The sequence below is a fragment of the Heterodontus francisci genome, chromosome 9 (genome assembly GCF_036365525.1).
Source record: "Heterodontus francisci isolate sHetFra1 chromosome 9, sHetFra1.hap1, whole genome shotgun sequence".
NCBI classification, from domain to species: Eukaryota; Metazoa; Chordata; class Chondrichthyes; order Heterodontiformes; family Heterodontidae; genus Heterodontus; species Heterodontus francisci.
The window spans coordinates 76,821,803-76,844,669 of NC_090379.1; the positions used below are offsets into that span (position 1 = coordinate 76,821,803).

Sequence of the window (22,867 nt, forward strand, 5' to 3'; positions counted from 1 at the left end):
TATCAGCCAAAGTAAAGTCTGGCATCTTCTTTCTGCAGATGTGGGCCTGCAGTTACCATTAGGTGGGCTCAGAGCATCTTTGGAAACCTGGTCTGACTGGTATTCCTCTATAGGTTCTCCTCTTCTAAACATGTAACACAGATGTATCTCATTGGCAGCTATGATGGTAGGAGCAAAAGAACAATGTATAATTGGCATAATAGTTCATGAGAACTTAAATACCAGCAGGGGTGAGGGCTATAAATATAAAAACCATTAGTAAATGGTCAAACTACACTTACCTTATTATTATGTGAGTTCCATGATATCCAGTATACATACTGCTAACTTAGGGTGGCCAAGAGTGGAAAACGTCCCAAAACCCAGCAAGTTTTTCTCTGATACAAAGAGAGACTTAGGAGTGGTACATTTCATCCCAAAGTAATAATTTTATTACTTCCATAATGAAGTAATTTAGTAGAAGCAGCTCTGTGTGATTATATCAAAGTGACTAATCTACACAAATATCTTACATAATTAAAAGCTTAAATGCTACAGTGAACATATTTCAATTGTAGCCAGCAAATCAGCTGTTTCACTTAATATATTCTAATTCTAGTTATACAGCCATGAAAAACTCTTAAAAATTGTATCTGTGTGGAGTTAAGTGATCACAAACTGACTGCACTGAACAAACTGCCATAGAGATAAATGACACATGTGATTGTGGGTCTAACAGTATCAAAGAAACAATCATCATCTTGATTGGCAACACATGCTTCGTCCCACTTAAGCAAATTTTAACAGATCTGGCCCACAAAAGATCAACAGCACTGCAAGGATGCACTAAAGACTAATAACTTATAGCTAAACATCTTCTAACTGACAACTTTAAAAGGCGAATTTAAATCCTGACATCCATGAGTGAAGACATTTCTGGTTTAAACTATTATGTATTGTTACTTCTTTAGGCCCAGGACAGAAGTAAAATAAATGAAAAGATCAGAACAAAGCATCAGTTCCTGAGCCAATAAGACAATCTTACCTTGGCAACTTGGGCCACTGCATTAGTACTCAAAGCTGCACTAGCAATGTCTTCAAGTTTACTTCTTGAAATTGCTGAGATGAAGTTTAAGTAATAGGACTCATAAAGCTGGTTCCGAAGATCCTACAACATTTAGATTTCATACAATTTAATAACTGTGTTCAATCATAGGAATTAAACTGAAAAATATGCAAACAATATTTAATAAGATAATATTCTCAACAGTTCAAGCTTTACATACCAGATACCATAAAAGTCACATCCGTTACTTAAAAATCTGTTAATTACCTGGCACACCCGGTCAACATTTTCTTCTGTTGGCATAACAAAATATATTGCTGGAACGTCTGGAATAGGATCGCGATCAGAGTGCAACAGCCTGAAAAATTCAACTGCAATTTAAAATCAAAGTAAATAAATACTAAATATATCAATACAGAGAAATGAATAGTTTCTTAAAATAAGTACTATATAACCAAAACTTGATTTTGTACAAAACACATTTTATAAATACATTTTCAAATCAAAGTTCATGATTTGTTTTCTGACAACTTAGATTTAAGTAATGCATTTAATGTAGTAAAATGTCCCAAGGCATGTGACAAGAGCGATATCAAGAACAATATTTTTGAAACTGAACCATGGGAGAAATTTGGACAGATGACCAAAAGCTTGATCAAAGAGGTAGGTTTTAAAGAGCATCTTAAAAGAGTAGAGAGTTAGAGAGGCAGAGAGGTTTAGGGAGGGAATTTCAGAGCTTACAGACAAGAGAATTAAAAGCATAGCCGCCAATGGCACAGTGGTTAAAATCAGGGATGCACAAGAGGTCAAAACTGGAGGAGCTCAGAGATCTCAAAGGCTTGTAGGGCTGGATCAGGCTGCAGGGTCGGGGGGGGGGGGGGGTGGGGGGAGGGCGATGGCAAGGCCATGGAGTGATTTGAAAACAAAATGAGGATTTTAAAATTGAGGCGCTGTTGGACGGGGAGCCAGTGAAGATCAGCAAGCAGAGAGGTGATGGGTGAATGAGATTTGGAGCGAGTTAAGATATGCACAGCAGAGTTTTGGATGAGCACAGGTTTACGTAGGGTGGAAGATGGGAAGCTCGCTCGGAGTGCACTGGAATAGTCAAGTCTAGAAGTAACAACAGCGTGGGTGAGAATTCCAGTAGAGGCGCTGAGGCAGAGACGCAGTCAAGCGATGTTACAGAGTTGGAAGTAGGTAGTCTTGGTGATGGTGCAAACACGTGGTCAGAAATTCATCTCTAGGTCAACCAAAACATCGAGGCTGCAAACAGTCTTACTCATCTTAAGACAGTTACCAGGGATGGAAAACAGTGCACAAAGGCTTCAAGTCTTCCCAATATTTAGATGGAGGAAATTTTTGTTCATTCAATATTGGATGCCAGACAAGCAGTGTGACAAAATAGGGACAGTAGAGGGGTCCAAGAAGGTAGTGGAGAGATAGGGCTGAGTGTCATCAGTGATATAGAACAGAGTGTCGGCGGCAAACGTGGATGATATTGTCGAGGTTAGTATATAGATGAGAAAAATGAAGGGGGACAAGGGTAGATCCTTAAGGAATTCCAGACATAACAGAGTGAGGGTGGGGAGAAGCCATTGCAGGTGATTCTCCGACTACGATTAGATAGATAAGAATGGAACCAAACTAAGGCAATTCTACCCTGCTGGAAGATGGAGGAACGACGTTGAAGGAAGATGGTATAGCCAACTGTGTCAAAAGCTGCAGATAGGTAGAGAAGAATGAGAATGAATAGTTTATCATTATCAGTTACAAAGAATGCCATTTGTGACTTTAACAAGGCCTGTTTCAGTACTGTGGCTGGGTTAACAAATCTGATTGGAGGGATTCAAACATGGAATTGTGAGAAAGATGAGCATGGATTTGGACAATATGTTTAAGGACATTGGAAAGGAAAAGGAGGTTGAAAATGGGGCAGTAGTTTGCAGGTAGAGATGGGTCAAGAACTGGGTTTTTTGAGGAGAGAGGTGATGACAGCAGATTTGGAGGGAGTGTGGGGTGGGGGGGGGGGGGGGGGGGAGGGAGAAAGAGTACCTGAGCAGAGCGAACAGTTTACAATATTGGGTAACATGGAGCCCAGTAAGGGTAGCTGAGTGGTCAACAGTTTGGTTGGAATAGGATTGAGGGAGCAAGAAGTGGGTCTCATGAACAAGATAAGGTCAGAGAGAGCATTCCAGGAGACAGGACAGAATCTACAGAAAGACGTGAGTTCGAGGTAGGGTGGCTAGCTAACTCATTGGATCATACAGATGCAACAAATATTAAACAAAAGACTTTCTACACGAATTGTTCTAGATACTATTTTACAGTAAAAGCTTTGCTATCCAGCATTTTACCAACTGGCAAGCTCTATTATCTGGAATTTCCAAAATCTCCCAAAGCTCTCCGGGTTGAGTTTTCCTGAGTGCAGTCGATTGTTCTCGGCATTAGTTACTGATGCTCGTTGGAAAGGGCTGACTCTCTTGTGAACTATATTGTTCACGAGTGAACTGACCTCGAAGGAGCAAGGCAAATGTAAGAAACAGCGTTCCGACTGCCAGGCCCTGGGTACCCTTTGATCTCCCGGCAATAACTTCAGGGCGGAAGGTCAGATCACCACATGGTCAATGGCAGGCAAAAAGGGCTCGGTGCGATGCTGCGGGCAGTATCAATGCCCCGTCACTGCACCTCTGCCCGGCCGAGTGACAGCAGAAAAAGCAGAAACTGCTTTCCGGCTCATAAATCCACAAAGCCGAGAACGACATTCTCCGTGAAACTGTTGGTGGTAGAGGGGGTCCAGTGGTATCTAACAGTACCAGAAGCAAGCTGCTCGGATGCTGGGAAACCGGTTGGGAAATTTCTGAACCTATTGAGTTGGAGCACCAAAAACCACGGGAATTCAGGTTGACACCTGCAGGTAGAGATGCTACCTTCCCTCGGTGACTGGTTCCCCATTCGCTATAATGGGATTCCTCGTCCCTTTGGTCACACTCTTGGATTAACTGGAATTTTTGATTATGCAGCACCTCTCAGGTCCCGCATATGCTGGTTAATAAATGTGCTTGGCCAAATATCAAAAAGGTATGCAGCAACTATACAGAGCTCATGCACAGTGCTGACTCAAATTCAATCCCAAGATTAGAAAAATGCCATATGCAGTTTTAATATGTGTTGCATCCTGTTAACAAAACCAGAAAATCAAAACAACTTTCTGACTGAAATGTATCAATTTAATGGGCATCTTCAATACACCTATTTTAAACGTAATTTAAAAACCTGAAATGAGAACAACTAGAACCAGTTTGATATAAACAGATTTTTAATATTCTTAACCTCTGTAAACATCATGCAGAATTATACAAACATTTAAAAAATGTTATTTTTTAATTGCGGAGACAAATGTAATTATTAATTCTATTAGCTAAACAAATTGGTATAACAAGGACACTTGATGCAGTGTAGATTTAATTGAAGTATTACCAAAAAGCAAAGGAATTTCTTCAGATATGTTTTACTCTATTATTGGACCACACGTCCATCATACTGTAATTTACACTTTAGAAGTTCAAGGTTAAATTCATCTTACAGGTGTAAAGTGATGCCCATGTCTCTCAACTCTTTCACAGACAACAATGGTGAAATGATGTCCTGACCAAATCGGTCATAAATCAGAACCTGCACAAGAAACAGTTATATTAGAAAAATTAGATTTGTCGCTTATACACAAATTATTGAGTACTTCATTAATGTTAGTAATCATTTCCTGAAAGTGTTATAAGCTTGAAACACAGGCATCAGTGAGTTATTGCCTCATAGGTCAATAAATGCATTGCGAATACATAATAAAACCATCCAAACTTTCTTTCTGATAGTGGCAACATTAAAATTATGTATTTTTGAAAACAGGGAAACAATATTTTTAATGAGAATTAATTACTAAACACAATGCAGTTTCCTTTACGCCTCTGCAAAAATCATATTATTTGTACTAATCAGTTGGGAAGTGATATTCGTGCCACAGAAGGGCCGGGCTATGACCATCTCCAACAAGACAGAATCTAACCATCTCCCCTTGACATTCAATGACATTACCATTGCTGAATTCTCCACCATCAACATCCTAGGGATTCCATTGACCAGAAACTTAACTGGACCTATCATACAAATAATGTGGTTACAAGAGCAAGTCAGACGCTGGGAAATCTGTGGCGAGTAGCTCACCTCCTGACTCCCCAAAGCCTCTCCACCATCTACAAGTCACAAGTCAGGAGAGTGATGGAATACTCTCCACTTGCTTGAATGAGTACAGCTCCAATAACACTCAAGAAGCTTGACACTATCCAAGACAAAGCAGGCTGCTTGATCAGCACCACACCCACCACCTGAAACATTCAGTCCCTCCACCACTGCACACAGTGGCAGCATTGTGTATCATATACAAGATGCACTGCAGCAACTCGCAAGGCTCCTTCGATGGCACCTTCCAAACCTGTGACCTCTACCACCTAGAAGGACAAGGGCTGCAGACGCTTGGGAACACCACCATCTGCAAGTCCCCCTCCAAGTCACTCACGATCCTGACTTGGAACTATATTTCCATTTCTTCACTGCTGCTATGCCAAAATCCTGAAACTTCCTCCCTAACAGCATTGTGGGTGTACAATGTACAATGTAACCCCACTATTTAAAAAGGGAGGTAGAGAGAAATCAGGGCATTATAGACAAGTCAGCCGGACGTCAGCAGTGGGGAATATTCTAAAGTCCATTGATTTATTGATGTAGAGATACAGCACTGAAACAGGCCCCCCGGCCCGCCGAGTCTGTGCCGACCATCAACCACCCATTTATACTAATCCTACATTAATTCCACATTCCAACCACATCCCCACCTGTCCCTATATTTCCCTACCACCTACCTATACTAGGGGCAATTTATAATGGCCAATTTACCTATCAACCTGCAAGTCTTTGGCATGTGGGAGGAAACCGGAGCACCCGGAGAAAACCCACGCAGGCACAGGGAGAACTTGCAAACTCCACACAGGCAGTACCCAGAATTGAACCCGGGTCGCTGGAGCTGTGAGGCTGCGGTGCTAACCACTTCACCACTGTACCGCCCATTATCAAAGATTATATAGCAGAGCACTTAGAGAACAGTGATAGAATCGGACAGAGTCAGCATGGATTTACGAAAGGGAAATCATGCTTGACAAATCTACTAGAATTCTTCGAGGATGTAACTAGTAGAGTTGATGAGGGGGAGCCAGTGGATGTGGTTTATTTGGACTTTCAGAAGGCTTTCGACAAAGTCCCACATAAGAGTTTAGCGTGTAAAATTAAAGCACATGGGATTGGGGGTAGTGCATTGCGATAGATAGAAAATTGGTTGGCAGACAGGAAACAAAGAGTAGGGATAAATGGGTCTTTTTCCGAATGGCAGGCAGTGACTAGTGGGGTACCGCAGGGATCGGTGCTAGGACCCCAGCTATTCACAATATACATTAATGATTTAGATGAGGGAACTAAATGTAATATCTCCAAATTTGCAGATGACACAAAACTGGGTGGAAGGGTGAGTTGTGAGGAGGATGCAGAGAGGCTTCAGGGTGATTTGGACAAGTTGAGTGAGTGGGCAAATGCATGGCAGATGCAGTATAATGTGGATAAATGTGAGGTTATCCACTTTGGTAGCAAAAACAGGAAGGCAGATTATTAACTGAACGGCTATAAACTGAGAGAGGGGAATATGCAACGAGACCTGGGTGTTCTCGTACACCAGTTGCTGAAGGTAAGCATGCAGGTGCAACAGGCGGTAAAAAGGGCAAATGGTATGTTGGCCTTCATAGCGAGAGGATTCGAGTACAGGAGCAGGGATGTCTTGCTGCAATTATAGAAGGCCTTGGTGAGGCCACACCTGGAATATTGTGTGTAGTTTTGGTCTTCTTATCTGAGGAAGGATGTTCTTGCTATAGAGGGAGTGCAACGAAGGTTTACCAGACTGATTCCTGAGATGGCGGGACTGACGTATGAGGAGAGATTGAGTCGGTTAGGATTATATTCGCTGCAGTTCAGAAGAGTGAGGGGGGATCTCATAGAAACCTATAAAATTCTAACAGGACTTGACAGGGTAGATGCAGGAAGGATGTTCCCGATGGTGGGGGAGCCCAGAACCAGGGGTCATAGTCTAATGATACAGGGTAAACCTTTTAGGACTGAGATGAGGAGAAATTTCTTCACCCAGAAAGTGGTGATGCTGTGGAATTCACTACCACAGAAAGCAGTTGAGGCTAAAACATTGTATGTTTTCAAGAAGGAGTTAGATATAGCTCTTGGGTTTAAAGGGATGAAAGGATATGGGCCGAAAGCGGGAACAGGTTACTGAGTTGGATGATCAGCCATGATCATAATGAATGGCGGAGCAGGATCGAAGGGGCGAATGGCCTACGCCTGCTCCTATTTTCTATGTTTCTACATGGGCTGCAGCGGTTCAAGATGGGAGCTCACCAGCACCTTGTCAAGGGCAATTAAGGATGGGAAACAAATGCTGCCCTAGCCAGCAATGCTCACATACCATGAACGAATAAAAAAAAAATTTCTCCAACCTAAATACAGATGTGACATTAATAATCTGTTGATATGTTGCTTTTGCACAGTTGATTGTTTGGTAACCATCTTAAGCCGTTGCATGATGAGAACATTGTGCATATTCTGTTTCAGATCTATAGTGATTCATGCTGTTTTGAAATTGTGTAGAAGAATACATTGTAGAAGTACAATACATTTGAATTAGATATGGTGATTATATCTAATGCTGCATTCTGCTAATATGTTTCGCATCTTCTATTTTTGCCAATCTGTTGATGACATGACTGGAGTTTCATAGTGTAACATTTTAAAAAACTTGAGTATTGCTGAAAACAGAGACATTTTGTCGAAGCTTTTCATCGTGCGCTCACCAGGACAATTCGCAAGAATGCCAATGTAATGGAAGCAACAAATTTCTACTATATGAGAAGATATATTGTCAGTCGGGCTCACAGTGTGGCGCATTTGCGCATACTGGAAGCTACATATATTAATACACAGGGTCCTGTTCTTTGCAGACAGAAAGAACCTGTACACACATTGCAGCTGTTTCAGCTAAACAAAATAAGTGACAGCCATTCGCTGGTTCATTCCTCAGGGCAACGCTTTGACCAATCAGAGTTAAGCTGCCTGGTTTAAATTTCAAACAAAGCTTGGCAGTTAAATGTCAGTCACCATAAACTGGTGCATTCACCATGGTAACACCTCTACCTATCAGAGGCCACTTGCCAACCAATCAGCACTCTCTTCTCATGCAGCATAAATTTGTTGCTTCCCTTACATTGGTATTCTTGCGAACTGTTCTGATGAAATGTCTCTGTTTTCAGCAATACTCAAGTTCTGTACTACCAAATGACTATTTTAAAAAACATTTGGAGCATTAGCAGGAGAAGTTATTTTTTAATTTGAGACATTTGCTGGCAATCTAGATACACAGAATATTTCCTCACCTTCCATACTGGTTCAGTGGTGCTGTTTTTAACGGGAATGACATTGAAGTTTAACATCCGTTTTAAAGCAGCTGTAAAATAAAGGAAAATTGCTCATTGAATTTTAAATGCCACCAATAAACCTCAAAGAAATTGAATCACTTCTTACATTTCTACAGTATTTTTAGTTGACCCTAATGTCACATTTTGAATAAGTTATGACATTTAACACTCTATTAATAAATAATCAGCAGGAATAATATGACAACACTCTAGGAGGGTCTAGGCTCACATATGAAGAGTAAAAGTACAGATTTCAGTTTCTGTTGATCGACATATACCCCAGTAAGGACTCAACACTATTCAGGGAAATCAGGAGAGAGGGGACAGGAAATGGCAAAACTGCGTAGAGGGGGCAGTGATTTTTCATGTCTGCTGTAAAAAACATTATGCATTCTTGATGTGAACAAACATTTATGCCAGCAACAGATCAATCCTCGGCCCTCAGCAAGCACTTCAACACTTTTATAAAAAAATATCTAAGTATTTACGCTGAGAGTTGTCAGAGAATGGAATATCTGAGGCAGAGACCATAGCAACTTCTAAAATAAAAAGTAGAAATATGCTTGAAGAGGAAGATAGTACAGGGCAGGAGATGGTGGGGGGACACTCTTGAATTACCTAAGAGGCACAAATGAACTGAGTGACCTATGATGTATACTTTTATGGTTCTCGGATTGAAAAACAGAGCTCAAGACGAAAGTACCATTTCAACCTGTGGACCTTGTTTAGGTTAAAGTAATATTCAAAAAATCACAGTTCCTATCATTCATAATTGCTACAAGTACTAAATAAAACAGCCTGTTCCACATTTACGCTTTATTGCAGATACTATATAATACATATATATGTAAAAAAATACAAAAATATTGCTGAAAAAGAGATATGCTGTCGAAGCTTTTCATCTTGCACTCATCAGCACAGATGGAAGAGTGCCAAATTACAAAGGGAGCAACAATTTATACTGCATGAGAAAAGGGTGCTGATTGGTTGGTAAGTCGACTCTGATTGGTGCATTCTCCATAGCAATGCCTCAACCAAAGAACTATTGTACCCCACGCTTTTGTTTAATTCACAAAAGGCACACTCCTAGCTTTGTTCCTTTTGCCTGCAGAGGACAGGTCTCTCTGTATGAACAAATGTAGCTTCTAGCAAGTATAAGTGAGCCACGTTATCAGCCCGACTGATAATCTTAAATTGGTTTAAGGAGGAGTTGATTGCAGAAACTGAATAGAAGGCTGAGAGGAGACCCCGGACAGCCCCATGCTTCTCTGATGCTTCCCTCCAGATGCTTTAGCAAGGGAGAGGAGGGATATATTTTTCCTGAGGAATGGGAGGTGGTGACCTGGGAGCGAAACCAAGCAGGCATGGCTCTAGATCGCAGAGGAGGTGAGCAGCCGTGAGGTCATGTCATGCACATGGATCCAATGCTGCAAGCTGCTCAAGAACCTCATCCAAGCTGTGAAAGTGAGTACCTTTTTATGCATTCATTCTCTTGGGCCTTGCATCTGGCAAAGCAGGACAGTGTATTGGGAGAAAAACAGCCCCCCAGACATGGGCAAAGGGTTAGGGGATGCAAGCTGACTGACATGGCGAGGTGGCCCTGACAGGTGGCCCTCTGTCATAGCACAGTCTCGTGAGGTCCCTGGAAAGGGGACACATGCAGGAGGCATCTGTATGACCCCATCAGTGGCAGATGGACTGATACCAGCCTTTGTATTGGGATTGATGTCACTGGAGGACCAACAGCTTCCTTCCCTTTTTCTGCAGGAGAAGTTAGCACACACTTGGAGATAGCGCGCAAAGACTGTCAGTGGGCTGCCCATTCTGCATGTCTTAACAATAATGGAGGTGAAGGCCATAGAGCTGGCTGAACTACAAGACGGCCGCAGCACCACGGATGGACAGGCAGAAGCACCTTCCCAAGACTGTAAGGTTACCATGGGGCACAAGGCTGCATCTGCAGTGATGGAGATATGCTGTTCATCAGGCATCTGGTGCCCGCAGGGTTCTGCATCATAGGGGTGTGTGCCATGGTAGGAGAGGAGGCCTTTGACCCTTACATGTCTCTGTTCTCTCATGCAGTTCAAGCAGTGCAAAATCAGACAGTCACCAAGTCCATGGGGGAGCCTACCACCTCTGAGGAGGAGGAAGGAGCCTCAGAGGGTCCATTTGCACTTCATACTCCTGCACCCTCCATCAGCGCAGATACTCGCGCCTGGGTGGATTTGCGCTCGAGTTTAGATCTGGGCACACAAGCAGGTGAGCACAGCATGCATGCGCCTGAGCAGCTGATGGAGGCTGTGACAGCCCAGGCCTCTGACAGGCGGAGGATTGTGGGAGGCCAGGTCCATGCTGAGACCCAGGCGCATGACGTGCCTCTGATTTTGGCAGCATCAAAAGAAATGCTGCAACTGCAGTGAGAGGTCTGGCGACATCTGGCAGAGATGCCAAAGGCAATGTGTGCCCAAGTGCAGATGATGGAGGAGTCCATTCAGGTCTTGAGCTCGACATTGTCCGTGACTGGTGCACGAGTGGCATCCTCCACTGGGAGATTGGTGGCTCTAATGGAGAACCACATCCAGCAGACACTCAATGTCTGCAGGACATTCATGCAGACCTGAATACCCTCGTCTTGACCATGGGCGCAATGCACCAGTGGCACGGCGTGAGGGAACAGGGGACCTGCAGTCACCATCAGGTCCTGTACACACTCAGGTCAGCAGGGAGGCAGATGTCTGCCTTGCTAGGGAGGAGAAGCGGCTGCTTCCTTCAGCTGGGGGCTCCTCTCAGGGTGCTCCTGGCGCAGGCAGCCGCTCCTCTGCCTCTCTGCCAGTGTCTCTAGATGCTCCTTCATCCCTGCCGACAGCGGGTGGTACTGCTTCTGTGCAGGAGACCCTCAGCCTGCTGGGGCCCTCCAGGCCTAAGGCATCCAGAGGATGACCGCCAAGGTCATCCCTAGCTAACGGGCAGCAAGGTCAGCAGTCAGCCACACCTCAGCTGACTGCACAGAGGCAGCACCGCGTAGGAGTTCACTTAAGAGAATAAAGAAGTGCACAAAGAATCATAGGGTTATCATGGGTGAGTGAGTCTTTCACATGCAAATGGCAGGTTCTATTATGAACGTTAATAAATCATTTCTGCTAAGCATAGACTCCCTCCCTTTCTCTTCCTCAAAGCCTTTGGTCCTTCACTGCGGCTCAGTCTCTGTGAAGAGGATGGAGGTGACAGAATGTGCAAGGGGTCAACTCTGGAGCCTTAATGGCTCTATGCTACACGAAGGTTCAATAAGCCACTGCATCCTTAAGGAAGAAAGGCAACAACATGGCTGCATAAAGGCAGTCTTTATTCATCAAATTACAACTGGCAGTAAGGATTAAAGGAAACGAGAATGTATAAGGGAATTGAGAGCCTTCCTTGCACTTAACTCATAGCTACTCTCCTGTTGTGCCTAGGGTCCTTGCCCATCTTCTCCCTCCACATCCTCAGCATCCGAGGAGGCAGCCCGCTCCTCATTGGCTCCCCCTCCGCAGGGTCAGGTTGTGTAGAGTACAGCAGACCACGATGATATGCGAGGCCTTCACCAAGGCAGAATGAAGGGCTCCAATGGCCGATCTAGGCACCTGAATTTCATCTTGAGCAAACCAATGAGCTGCTCAATGGTAGCACGTGTTGTCCCCTGGCAGTCATTGTATCTCTCCTCTGCATCTCTGTGTGGGTTCCTCACAGGTATGAGAAGCCATGTCTTGAGTGGGTAGCCCTCATCTCCAAGGATCCATCCCTGAAGGCAGGAGGGTGGCCAGAAATGTTCTAGAACCTGGGTCTGCCTCAAAATGTAGGAACTGTGACAACTTGACGGGAAGCATGCACAGCCTGCAGGATCCGTTCATGGTGGTCGCAGGCCAGTTACACATTGAGGGAGTGGAAGCCCTTCCTGTTGATGAAGGTAGCTGGCTGGTGTTCAGGAGCCTTGATGGCCACATGCGTGTAGTTGATGACACCCTGCACTTGGGGGATTCCGGTGATGGCCCCGAATCTGACGCCCCTCTCAGCTTGAGTGTTGGGGTCTGTATAGAAGCGCACATAGTCTCCAGCCCCTCTGATAAGGGCATTGGTGACCTCCTTGATGCACATATATGCCACTGACTGAAAGATCCCACACATGTTTCCTGGGGATCTCTGGAATGATCTAGTGGCACAGAGGTTCAGCTCCACAGTGACCTTCCGGGCCACTGGCATCGAATTCCTACCAAGTCTCCTGGGGCACAGCCCATCCTACAACTTGGCACACATGTCTGTAATGGCCTCCCAGGAGGGGTGGAGTCTTTGTTGGCACTGCTTCTTGGACATTGGCAGGTATTTGAGCCTAAACATGTAGACTCTTTCTGGAGGGTACCTCTTTCTGTGTGGGACAGCTCCCTCTCTCTCCCCTGTGCCCTTCTCCAGCATGTGAAAGTCACTGTCTACCCTGCTGTGGTCTCACAGGTCATCGTGGTGCTGCTGCAGGTGCCCAGCCCTCCCTCCCTCTCTCTCTCTCTGCTGTGCCCCATTTTCAACAGGTTCCCTGACACCTGGATGAATGAGGGCCATAGTAAGTGGCCTCTCCCTTAAAGCAGGTCCTTCCCTGCCAGTGACCCCCGCTTGTTGCCCCCACTTGTGATCCTTTCCCAGGTGTTACTTGCCCATTGCCCCAATTGCAATAGCACCCAACACCCCCCTTCCCGCTACAGCACAAACAACTTTCCCCTCTCACTCCTCATGCAATGCGCACAGACCTCCCAATGTAACCCTATCAGGCCCTTGATGGTTGTCCTCCAACGGCCTCCCCTAGCAAACAACTATGCTCTCCTGCCTCCATGTCGCCTCCTTCAAGGAGGCGAGCCTCTGAAGCCCCATGAAACCCATGTGCTATCTGAAAAATCCAATCCAGACCATAAAACCAGTTTCAATCGGCCTCTAAAGTATCTTAATTACCTGCCCACCACATCATCGTCAGACCTCCATCTTCCATGTTTGCCGGCATGGACAAAATTGGGACGGGACGACATGTCCCATCCTGATTTTATGACCCCTGCTAACCCCCCCCCACCCCGATGTCTCCGTACCCATCCACTTCATTCCCTTAAAACTCAGCCCTAGAGTCATAACGGCACAGAAGGAGGCCACTTGGCCATCGAGTCCAAGCTGTACCTCTGCAGAGCAATCTAATCAGTCCCATTCCCCCGCTGTATCCCTGTACTCCTGCAAGTTTATTTGCCTCAAGTACCCACCCAATTTCCTTTTGAAATCATTCATTGTCTCTGCTTCCAACCCCCTTGTAGGCAGTGAGCTTGAGGTCATTACCACTTGCTGCATAAAAAAGTTCTTCCTCGCATCCCCCCTAAAATATTAAATCTGTGTCCCCCTAGTCCTTGTACCATCAGCTAATGGGAGCAGCTTTTCTTTGTCTACCCTATCCAAACCGGTCAGAATAGTGTACATAGAATCATAGAAGGTTTACGGCACAGAAAGAGGCCATGGCCTATCGTGTCTGTGCCAGCTGAAAAAAGGAACAGCCACCCAGCCTAATCCCACTTTCTAGCATTTGGTCCGTAGTCCTGCAGGTTACGGCACTTCAGGTGCACATCCAGGCATCTTTTAAATGAGATGAGGTTTTCTGCCTCTACCACTCTTTCAGGCAGTGACTTCCAGCCACTCATCACCCTCTGGGGTAACCAATCACTTTAAATCTATGCAGCTTTTATCAAATCTCCCCTCACACCCCTTTGCTCCAAGGGGAACTCCAGCTTCTCTGACCTAACCTTGTAGCTAAAATCCCTCATCCCTGCAACCATTCTGCTCAATCTCGCCTCCACCATCTCAAGGACCCTCACATCTTTTTTTGCCCAAAAATATACTTTATTCATAAAAATCTGTAAAAAAAAGATTACAAAACAGTTCCAAGTTGACATTCTAGAAAGTGCAAAAAAAATCAGTTTCCTTCGATACAGAACGTGAGTTGCCTCACAAAACATCCATTTCATTTTACATGCAACAAAACCATATTTTGGTACATTCAATCCGAGGGGTTTTTCACGGATACCAGACCCTTGGTATACAATGGTGGGAGGACCTTATACCGTGGCTTTTCCCCATTGAGCCTCTGTGGCGGCTGCCCCAAGCTTTAGTGGACCCTCACATCCTTTCTAAAGTGTGGTAGCTAGAACTTTTTTATATTTGTTTCTGGGATGTGGACGTCACTGGCTGGGCCAGCATTTATTGCCCATCTCTAATTGCCCTTGAGAAGGTGGTGGTGAGTTGCCTTCTTGAACCGCTGCAATCCATGTGGGGTAGGTACACCTACAGTGTTGTTAGGAAAGGACTTCCAGAATTTTGACCAATGACAGTGAAAGAACAGCGATATAGTTCCAAATCAGGAAGGTGTGTGGCTTGGAGGGGAATTTGCAGGTGGTGGTGTTCCCATGCATTTGCTGCCCTTGTCCTTCTAGGTGGTAGAGGTCACGGATTTGGAAGGTGCTGTCTAAGAAGCCTTCGTGCGTTGCTGCAATGCATCTTGTAGTTTACCATGGTCACAGTCACATAGTATGTCATTTGATAAAGACCGTTACTTTGATGAATTGAGTATTTTACTGGACTTTTCATTTGGGAATTTAACTCACATGAGTCTTAACAAACTTCTTCAGTAAAACCTGTAGCCAAATAATGCTGTTTTACCCAGAACCTCAATAAGATAACATAGGCATTATTATAGAGATTTTAAAAAAGAATAAAAGGCTGTTATAAATTCAGAGTAGTGGCTATTTCTACTCCTTATTGCAGTATTTGCTCACTAAAAAGCTATGTTTTCCTTTATTCCGGCATATTCAACATTTGTGAATAAATAATTGACAATTATCAGGCATCATAGAGACATAAATCTCTGAAACTTTTTTTTATACAGGAACTATGTGGAGCAAGTTGTTTTTCCTGTTAACACACAAATGCCACCGTTCCAGGGACGACCATACCTCTACTAAAAGAACTAACGCCTTTAGAAATAACAGAGCAATATACAAATGATAACAAACGTCTGGGGATGACCCCAACAGCTCCGCTTCTACCACCGGCTTCAACATCCAGGTCATGAATCCCAAGTTGTGCCACAACTGAAGGATCTTAGGCCTGACACAGCATCGGCCAGCGCAACACCTCAACTCTATTCCTCTTCCACACATTGACTTTGTCAATGACCTATAAGCGCGGCTGGAATTACCGATCGTTATGCTAGGCTGTGTAGTCATTATCACAGGCTGTTATCAAGCGGCTACTCACCAATCTGCTTCTCTCGCACGGACGCCGCCATCTTTGCTATGGTTCGATGACGCTGCTCAAGATGACGTGGCAATTACAGCTCGGAGCCTGTGCGCTACCATAATAACCCTAATAGCTAGGCCGCTGGCCGCCTTGGTGCAGATGTGGACTTGTTGGACCGTAAAGACTCTTACTCATTCAACCGAACTTTGAATTAAATTAAAAGCAAAATACTGCGGATGCTGGAAATCTGAAACAAAAACAAGAAATGCTGGAATCACTCAGCAGGTCTGGCAGCATCTGTGGAAAGAGAAGCAGAGTTAACGTTTCGGGTCAGCGACCCTTCTTCGGAACTGACAAATATTAGAAAAGTCACAGATTATAAACAAGTGAGGTGGGGGTTGGGCAAGAGATAACAAAGGAGAAGGTGCAGATTGGACCAGGCCACATAGCTGACCAAAAGGTCACGGAGCAAAGGCAAACAATATGTTAATGGTGTGTTGAAAGACAAAGCATTAGTACAGATTAGGTGTGAATATACTGAATATTGAACAGCAGCAAGTGCAAACCTGAAGAAAAACAACCTGAAAAAAACAGTGGGTAAGCAAACTGAACAAACTAAGATGAAATGAAATAAATGCAAAAAAAGATTGTAAAAAATGTAAAAAGGAATGTAAAAAAAGGAAGAAAAAATAACTAAAAATGAAAGTAAAGTGGGGGGCTGTCATGCTCTGAAATTATTGAACTCAATGTTCAGTCCGGCAGGCTGTAGTGTGCCTAATCGGTAGATGAGATGCTGTTCCTCGAGCTTGCGTTGATGTTCACTGGAACACTGCAGCAATCCCAGGACAGAGATGTGAGCATGAGAGCAGGGGGGAGTGTTGAAATGGCAAGCAACCGGAAGCTCAGGGTCCTGCTTGCGGACTGAGCGGAGCTGTTCCGCAAAGCGGTCACCCAGTCTGCGCTTGGTCTCCCCAATGTAGAGGAGACCACACTGTGAGCAGCGAATACAGTATACTACATTGAAAGAAGTACAAGTAAATCGCTGCTTCACCTGAAAGGAGTGTTTGGGGCCTGGGATAGTGAGGAGAGAGGAGGTAAATGGGCAGGTGTTACACCTCCTGCGATTGCAAGGGAAGGTGCCCTGGGACGGGGACGAGGTGGTGGGGGTAATGGAGGAGTGGACCAGGGTGTCGCGGAGGGAACGATCCCTTCGGAATGCTGACAGGGGAAGGGAGGGGAAGATGCGACTGGTAGTGGCATCACGCTGGAGGTGGCGAAAATGGCGGAGGATGATCCTTTGGATATGGAGGCTGGTGGGATGAAAAGTGAGGACAAGGGGAACCCTGTCACGGTTCTGGGAGGGGGAGGGAGGGGAAGGGGTGAGGGTAGAGGTGCGGGGAATGGGTCGGACACGGTTGAGGGCCCTGTCAACCACAGTGGGGGGAAATCCTCGGTTGAGGAAAAAGGAGGTCATATCAGAAGCACCGTCATGGAAGTTAGCATCATCAGAGCAGATGCGTCGGAGACGGAGAAACTGGGAGAATGGAATGGAGTCCTTACAGGAGGTAGGGTGTGAAGAAGTGTAGTCGAGGTAGCTGTGGGAGTCAGTGGGCTTATAATGGATATTGGTAGACAACCTATCCCCAGAGATGGAGACAGAGAAGTCGAGGAAGGGAAGGGAAGTGTCAGAGATGGACCATGTAAAGGTGAGAGAAGGGTGGAAATTGGAAGCAAAGTTGATAAAGTTTTCTAGTTCGGGGCGGGAGCAGGAAACGGCACCGATACAGTCATCAATGTACCGGAAAAAGAGTTGGGGGAGGGGGCCTGAGTAGGACTGGAACAAAGAATGCTCGACATATCCCACAAAAAGACAGGCATAACTAGGACCCATGCGGGTACCCATAGCGACACCTTTTACTTGAAGGAAATGCATGGAGTTGAAGGAGAAGTTGTTCAATGTGAGAACAAGTTCAGCCAGGCGGAGGAGGGTGTTGGTGGATGGGGACTGGTTGGGCCTCTGTTCCAGGAAGAAGCGGAGAGCCCTCAAACCATCCTGGTGGGGGATGGAGGTGTAGAGCGATTGGACGTCCATAGTGAAGAGGAGGCGGTTGGGACCAGGAAACTGGAAATTGTCAAAATGACGTAGGGCATCAGAAGAGTCACGGATGTAGGTGGGAAGAGACTGGACCAGCGGAGAAAGGATAGAGTCTAGATAGGAAGAAATAAGTTCAGTGGGGCAGGAGCAGGCTGACACAATGGGTCTGCCGGGACAGTCCCGTTTGTGGATTTTGGGAAGGAGGTAGAAGCGGGCTGTCCGGGGTTGCGGGACTATGAGGTTGGAAGCTGTAGAGGGAAGATCTCCAGAGGAGATGAGGTCAGTGACAGTCCTTTGGACGGTGGCTTGATGTTCGGTGGTGGGGTCATGGTCCAGAGGGAGGTAGGAAGAGGTGTCTGTGAGTTGGCGTTGAGCTTCTGCAAGGTAGAGGTCGGTACGCCATACAACAACAGCACCACCCTTGTCTGCAGGTTTGATGACCATGTCGGGGTTAGACCTGAGAGAACGGAGTGCCTCAAGTTCAGAGGAGGACAGGTTAGAGTGAGTGAGGGGGGCAGAGAAATTGAGACGACCAATGTCTCGCCGCCAGTTTTCAATGAAGAAATCAAGAGCGGGTACTCAGCAAAGGTCTCAGTTTTATCCCCTTACGCCCCCACCTCAATGAATTTCGCGCTCGGCATGACGTTGAGCTCTTCTTCCGTCGCCTCCGCCTCCGGGCTCACTTCTTCGACCAGGAGTCCTCCTCCCGACCAGCAGACCCATTCACCCGCCTCCAGCATTCTCCCTCTACCTGGACCCCTCCCCCTGGCCTCTTACCCGCTCTTGATCTCTTCATTGAAAACTGTCGGCGAGACATTGTTCGTCTCAATTTCTCTGCCCCCCTCACTCACTCTAACCTGTCCCCCTCTGAACTTGAGGCACTCCGTTCTCTCAGGTCTAACCCCGACATGGTCATCAAACCTGCAGACAAGGGTGGTGCTGTTGTTGTATGGCGTACCGACCTCTACCTTGCAGAAGCTCAACGCCAACTCACAGACACCTCTTCCTACCTCCCTCTGGACCATGACCCCACCACCGAACATCAAGCCACCGTCCAAAGGACTGTCACTGACCTCATCTCCTCTGGAGATCTTCCCTCTACAGCTTCCAACCTCATAGTCCCGCAACCCCGGACAGCCCGCTTCTACCTCCTTCCCAAAATCCACAAACGGGACTGTCCCGGCAGACCCATTGTGTCAGCCTGCTCCTGCCCCACTGAACTTATTTCTTCCTATCTAGACTCTATCCTTTCTCCGCTGGTCCAGTCTCTTCCCACCTACATCCGTGACTCTTCTGATGCCCTACGTCATTTTGACAATTTCCAGTTTCCTGGTCCCAACCGCCTCCTCTTCACTATGGACGTCCAATCGCTCTACACTTCCATCCCCCACCAGGATGGTTTGAGGGCTCTCCGCTTCTTCCTGGAACAGAGGCCCAACCAGTCCCCATCCACCAACACCCTCCTCCGCCTGGCTGAACTTGTTCTCACATTGAACAACTTCTCCTTCAACTCCATGCATTTCCTTCAAGTAAAAGGTGTCGCTATGGGTACCCGCATGGGTCCTAGTTATGCCTGTCTTTTTGTGGGATATGTCGAGCATTCTTTGTTCCAGTCCTACTCAGGCCCCCTCCCCCAACTCTTTTTCCGGTACATTGATGACTGTATCGGTGCCGTTTCCTGCTCCCGCCCCGAACTAGAAAACTTTATCAACTTTGCTTCCAATTTCCACCCTTCTCTCACCTTTACATGGTCCATCTCTGACACTTCCCTTCCCTTCCTTGACTTCTCTGTCTCCATCTCTGGGGATAGGTTGTCTACCAATATCCATTATAAGCCCACTGACTCCCACAGCTACCTCGACTACACTTCTTCACACCCTACCTCCTGTAAGGACTCCATTCCATTCTCCCAGTTTCTCCGTCTCCGACGCATCTGCTCTGATGATGCTACCTTCCATGACGGTGCTTCTGATATGACCTCCTTTTTCCTCAACCGAGGATTTCCCCCCACTGTGGTTGACAGGGCCCTCAACCGTGTCCGACCCATTCCCCGCACCTCTACCCTCACCCCTTCCCCTCCCTCCCCCTCCCAGAACCGTGACAGGGTTCCCCTTGTCCTCACTTTTCATCCCACCAGCCTCCATATCCAAAGGATCATCCTCCGCCATTTTCGCCACCTCCAGCGTGATGCCACTACCAGTCGCATCTTCCCCTCCCTTCCCCTGTCAGCATTCCGAAGGGATCGTTCCCTCCGCGACACCCTGGTCCACTCCTCCATTACCCCCACCACCTCGTCCCCGTCCCAGGGCACTTTCCCTTGCAATCGCAGGAGGTATAATACCTGCCCATTTACCTCCTCTCTCCTCACTATCCCAGGCCCCAAACACTCCTTTCAGGTGAAGCAGCGATTTACTTGTACTTCTTTCAATGTAGTATACTGTATTCGCTGCTCACAGTGTGGTCTCCTCTACATTGGGGAGACCAAGCGCAGACTGGGTGACCGCTTTGCGGAACAGCTCCGCTCAGTCCGCAAGCAGGACCCTGAGCTTCCGGTTGCTTGCCATTTCAACACTCCCCCCTGCTCTCATGCTCACATCTCTGTCCTGGGATTGCTGCAGTGTTCCAGTGAACATCAACGCAAGCTCGAGGAACAGCATCTCATCTACCGATTAGGCACACTACAGCCTGCCGGACTGAACATTGAGTTCAATAATTTCAGAGCATGACAGCCCCCCACTTTACTTTCATTTTTAGTCATTTTTAGTTATTTTTTCTTCCTTTTTTTTTTACATTCCTTTTTACATTTTTTACAATCTTTTTTTGCATTTATTTCATTTCATCTTAGTTTGTTCAGTTTGCTTACCCACTGTTCTTTTCAGGTTGTTTTTCTTCAGGTTTGCACTTGCTGCTGTTCAATATTCAGTATATTCACACCTAATCTGTACTAATGCTTTGTCTTTCAACACACCATTAACATATTGTTTGCCTTTGCTCCGTGACCTTTTGGTCAGCTATGTGGCCTGGTCCAATCTGCACCTTCTCCTTTGTTATCTCTTGCCCAACCCCCACCTCACTTGTTTATAATCTGTGACTTTTCTAATATTTGTCAGTTCCGAAGAAGGTTCGCTGATCCGAAACGTTAACTCTGCTTCTCTGTCCACAGATGCTGCCAGACCTGCTGAGTGATTCCAGCATTTCTTGTTTTTGTTTGAATTAAATTACACACTAACAATAAGATACCAGAACGGGATTCTATGCATCCTAAAAGATTGCGGGAAATATCATGCAAACAAGACGCATAATTTTTCAGACACCTATTTAAACAAGAATTGTGTTAAAGGACTGGTGAATGGCAAATGTTACAGCCAGTTCAAGAAAGGCGAAAATAATAAGACAAAAAATTACGGGCCATTCAGATTCACCACAGTTGTGCGTAATCCTTAGAGTCCAGGAATGAAATTAGTGGACACTTAGATTTCGACAGTCGGCAGGGATTTGTAAAAGGTAAGTCATGTTGGATGAATTTAATTGAATTTTAAAAAATCACAGATAAAGGAAAGGCATTAGACGTATATATGAATTTTCAAGAGGTATTGATAAGATGCTGGATACGAACCTTGGTATAAGAGAGACTGTAGCTGCATGGATTAATAGAACGAAAAAAATACAGAGTTGGAGTAATGCATGTTCTTCGAATCTGAAGATGTGATAGTGGCATAACCCAGCAATCTACAATATGGTCTCCTTGGTTTTTCAGTCGTATGAATAGTTTGGACGTAGGTAAAAGATCAAAATTTGTTGATACCAAATTAGAATTTGCAAAATAGTTTTTGTACCTGCCTACTAGTTTTTATTGATTTGTGTAGATGAATCCCTAAATCTCTCTGCTGCTCCATTTCCTAGCTTCTCACCATTTAGAAAATATTCTGATCTGTGTTTCTTTGGACCAAAGTGGATACCGTCATACTTCTCAAAGTTGTACCACAGTTTTGGCCACTCACTTAATCTATCAATGTTTCTTTGCAACATTTTGATCCTATATCTACACTACTTTCTGTGCCATCACAGAAACTAATATAAGATTTTTTTTTAATTGACTTTTAAGGTAAATATTGAAAGGAGATGAAGAGTTGAAGCTGAGCGTCAGCAACATATATATGGAGGCGAACCCCAAACTTTCAGAGGGAACTGTATATAAATGATGAAGAAACCAAGGAAGAAACAGTGGGGTCTGCAGGAGGAACTGGAGTGCTTTATTTTACACCATTGATTAAAAATGGGCAAAAATCTAGCCCACAACACCTTCATGCCAACAGATATGAGTGGACAGAGAAAGATGGTGAATAATTTTAAAGACAATGGAGAGGATAAAACAAACACTGTTACTGTTGCACAGGATGTGGTTTGGTGACATTGATTAGTACAGGACCAGTGCGTGAACAGAAATTAATATATAATCAATTTTGAAGGGATAAGAATTCCCAGATCAGCACTAAACATGGATGAGCAGTCTCTTTGATTTCCATTTTCCAGATCAGCCACCCTATGCCGAAGTGTGATTATTAATACACTGCCAATTGGTGTTGATTTAGATATAGTTTTGTGTAGTGGGAATATTTCCACTTAGAACTGTGTGCAGCTCCAAAGCTCAACAGACAAAAAGGGAAAAATATATTTTTCTGTCAATTCCATGCCCACCTCTCTTTTCACAATCTTTCCGTCTAATTTTCATTCTGCCCACACTACTGAGAATGCCCTGTTCATTGTCACCAAAGACAGTATGTGCTTGTGACAAATGCATCTGCTTGTCCTCTTCGAGGTTTTCTGAAGCATAGACTACACTGTACTCCTTGATGGTCCACT

General features: G+C 45.3%; 1 protein-coding gene across 2 annotated transcripts in view; it reads right to left on the reverse strand.

Moving 5' to 3' along the window:
- The window catches only part of scfd1 (sec1 family domain containing 1), a 209,582-nt gene extending 193,584 nt beyond the window's left edge, over positions 1–15,998 (reverse strand). Inside the window, exons 1-5 of one of the 2 annotated variants that reach the window (XM_068038345.1) lie at positions 15,928–15,998; positions 8,578–8,648; positions 4,629–4,717; positions 1,313–1,403; positions 1,025–1,147 (exon numbers count right to left, since the gene is read on the reverse strand). In XM_068038345.1, coding sequence (XP_067894446.1) covers positions 1,025–1,147; positions 1,313–1,403; positions 4,629–4,717; positions 8,578–8,648; positions 15,928–15,958 — 405 coding nt within the window. In that variant the 5' untranslated portion in view covers positions 15,959–15,998. Of the gene's footprint in view, positions 1–1,024; positions 1,148–1,312; positions 1,417–4,628; positions 4,718–8,577; positions 8,649–15,927 lie in introns of those variants that run through there. The other variant, XM_068038346.1, reaches the window with a different exon arrangement.
- Between the last annotated feature and the right edge of the window lie 6,869 nt (positions 15,999–22,867).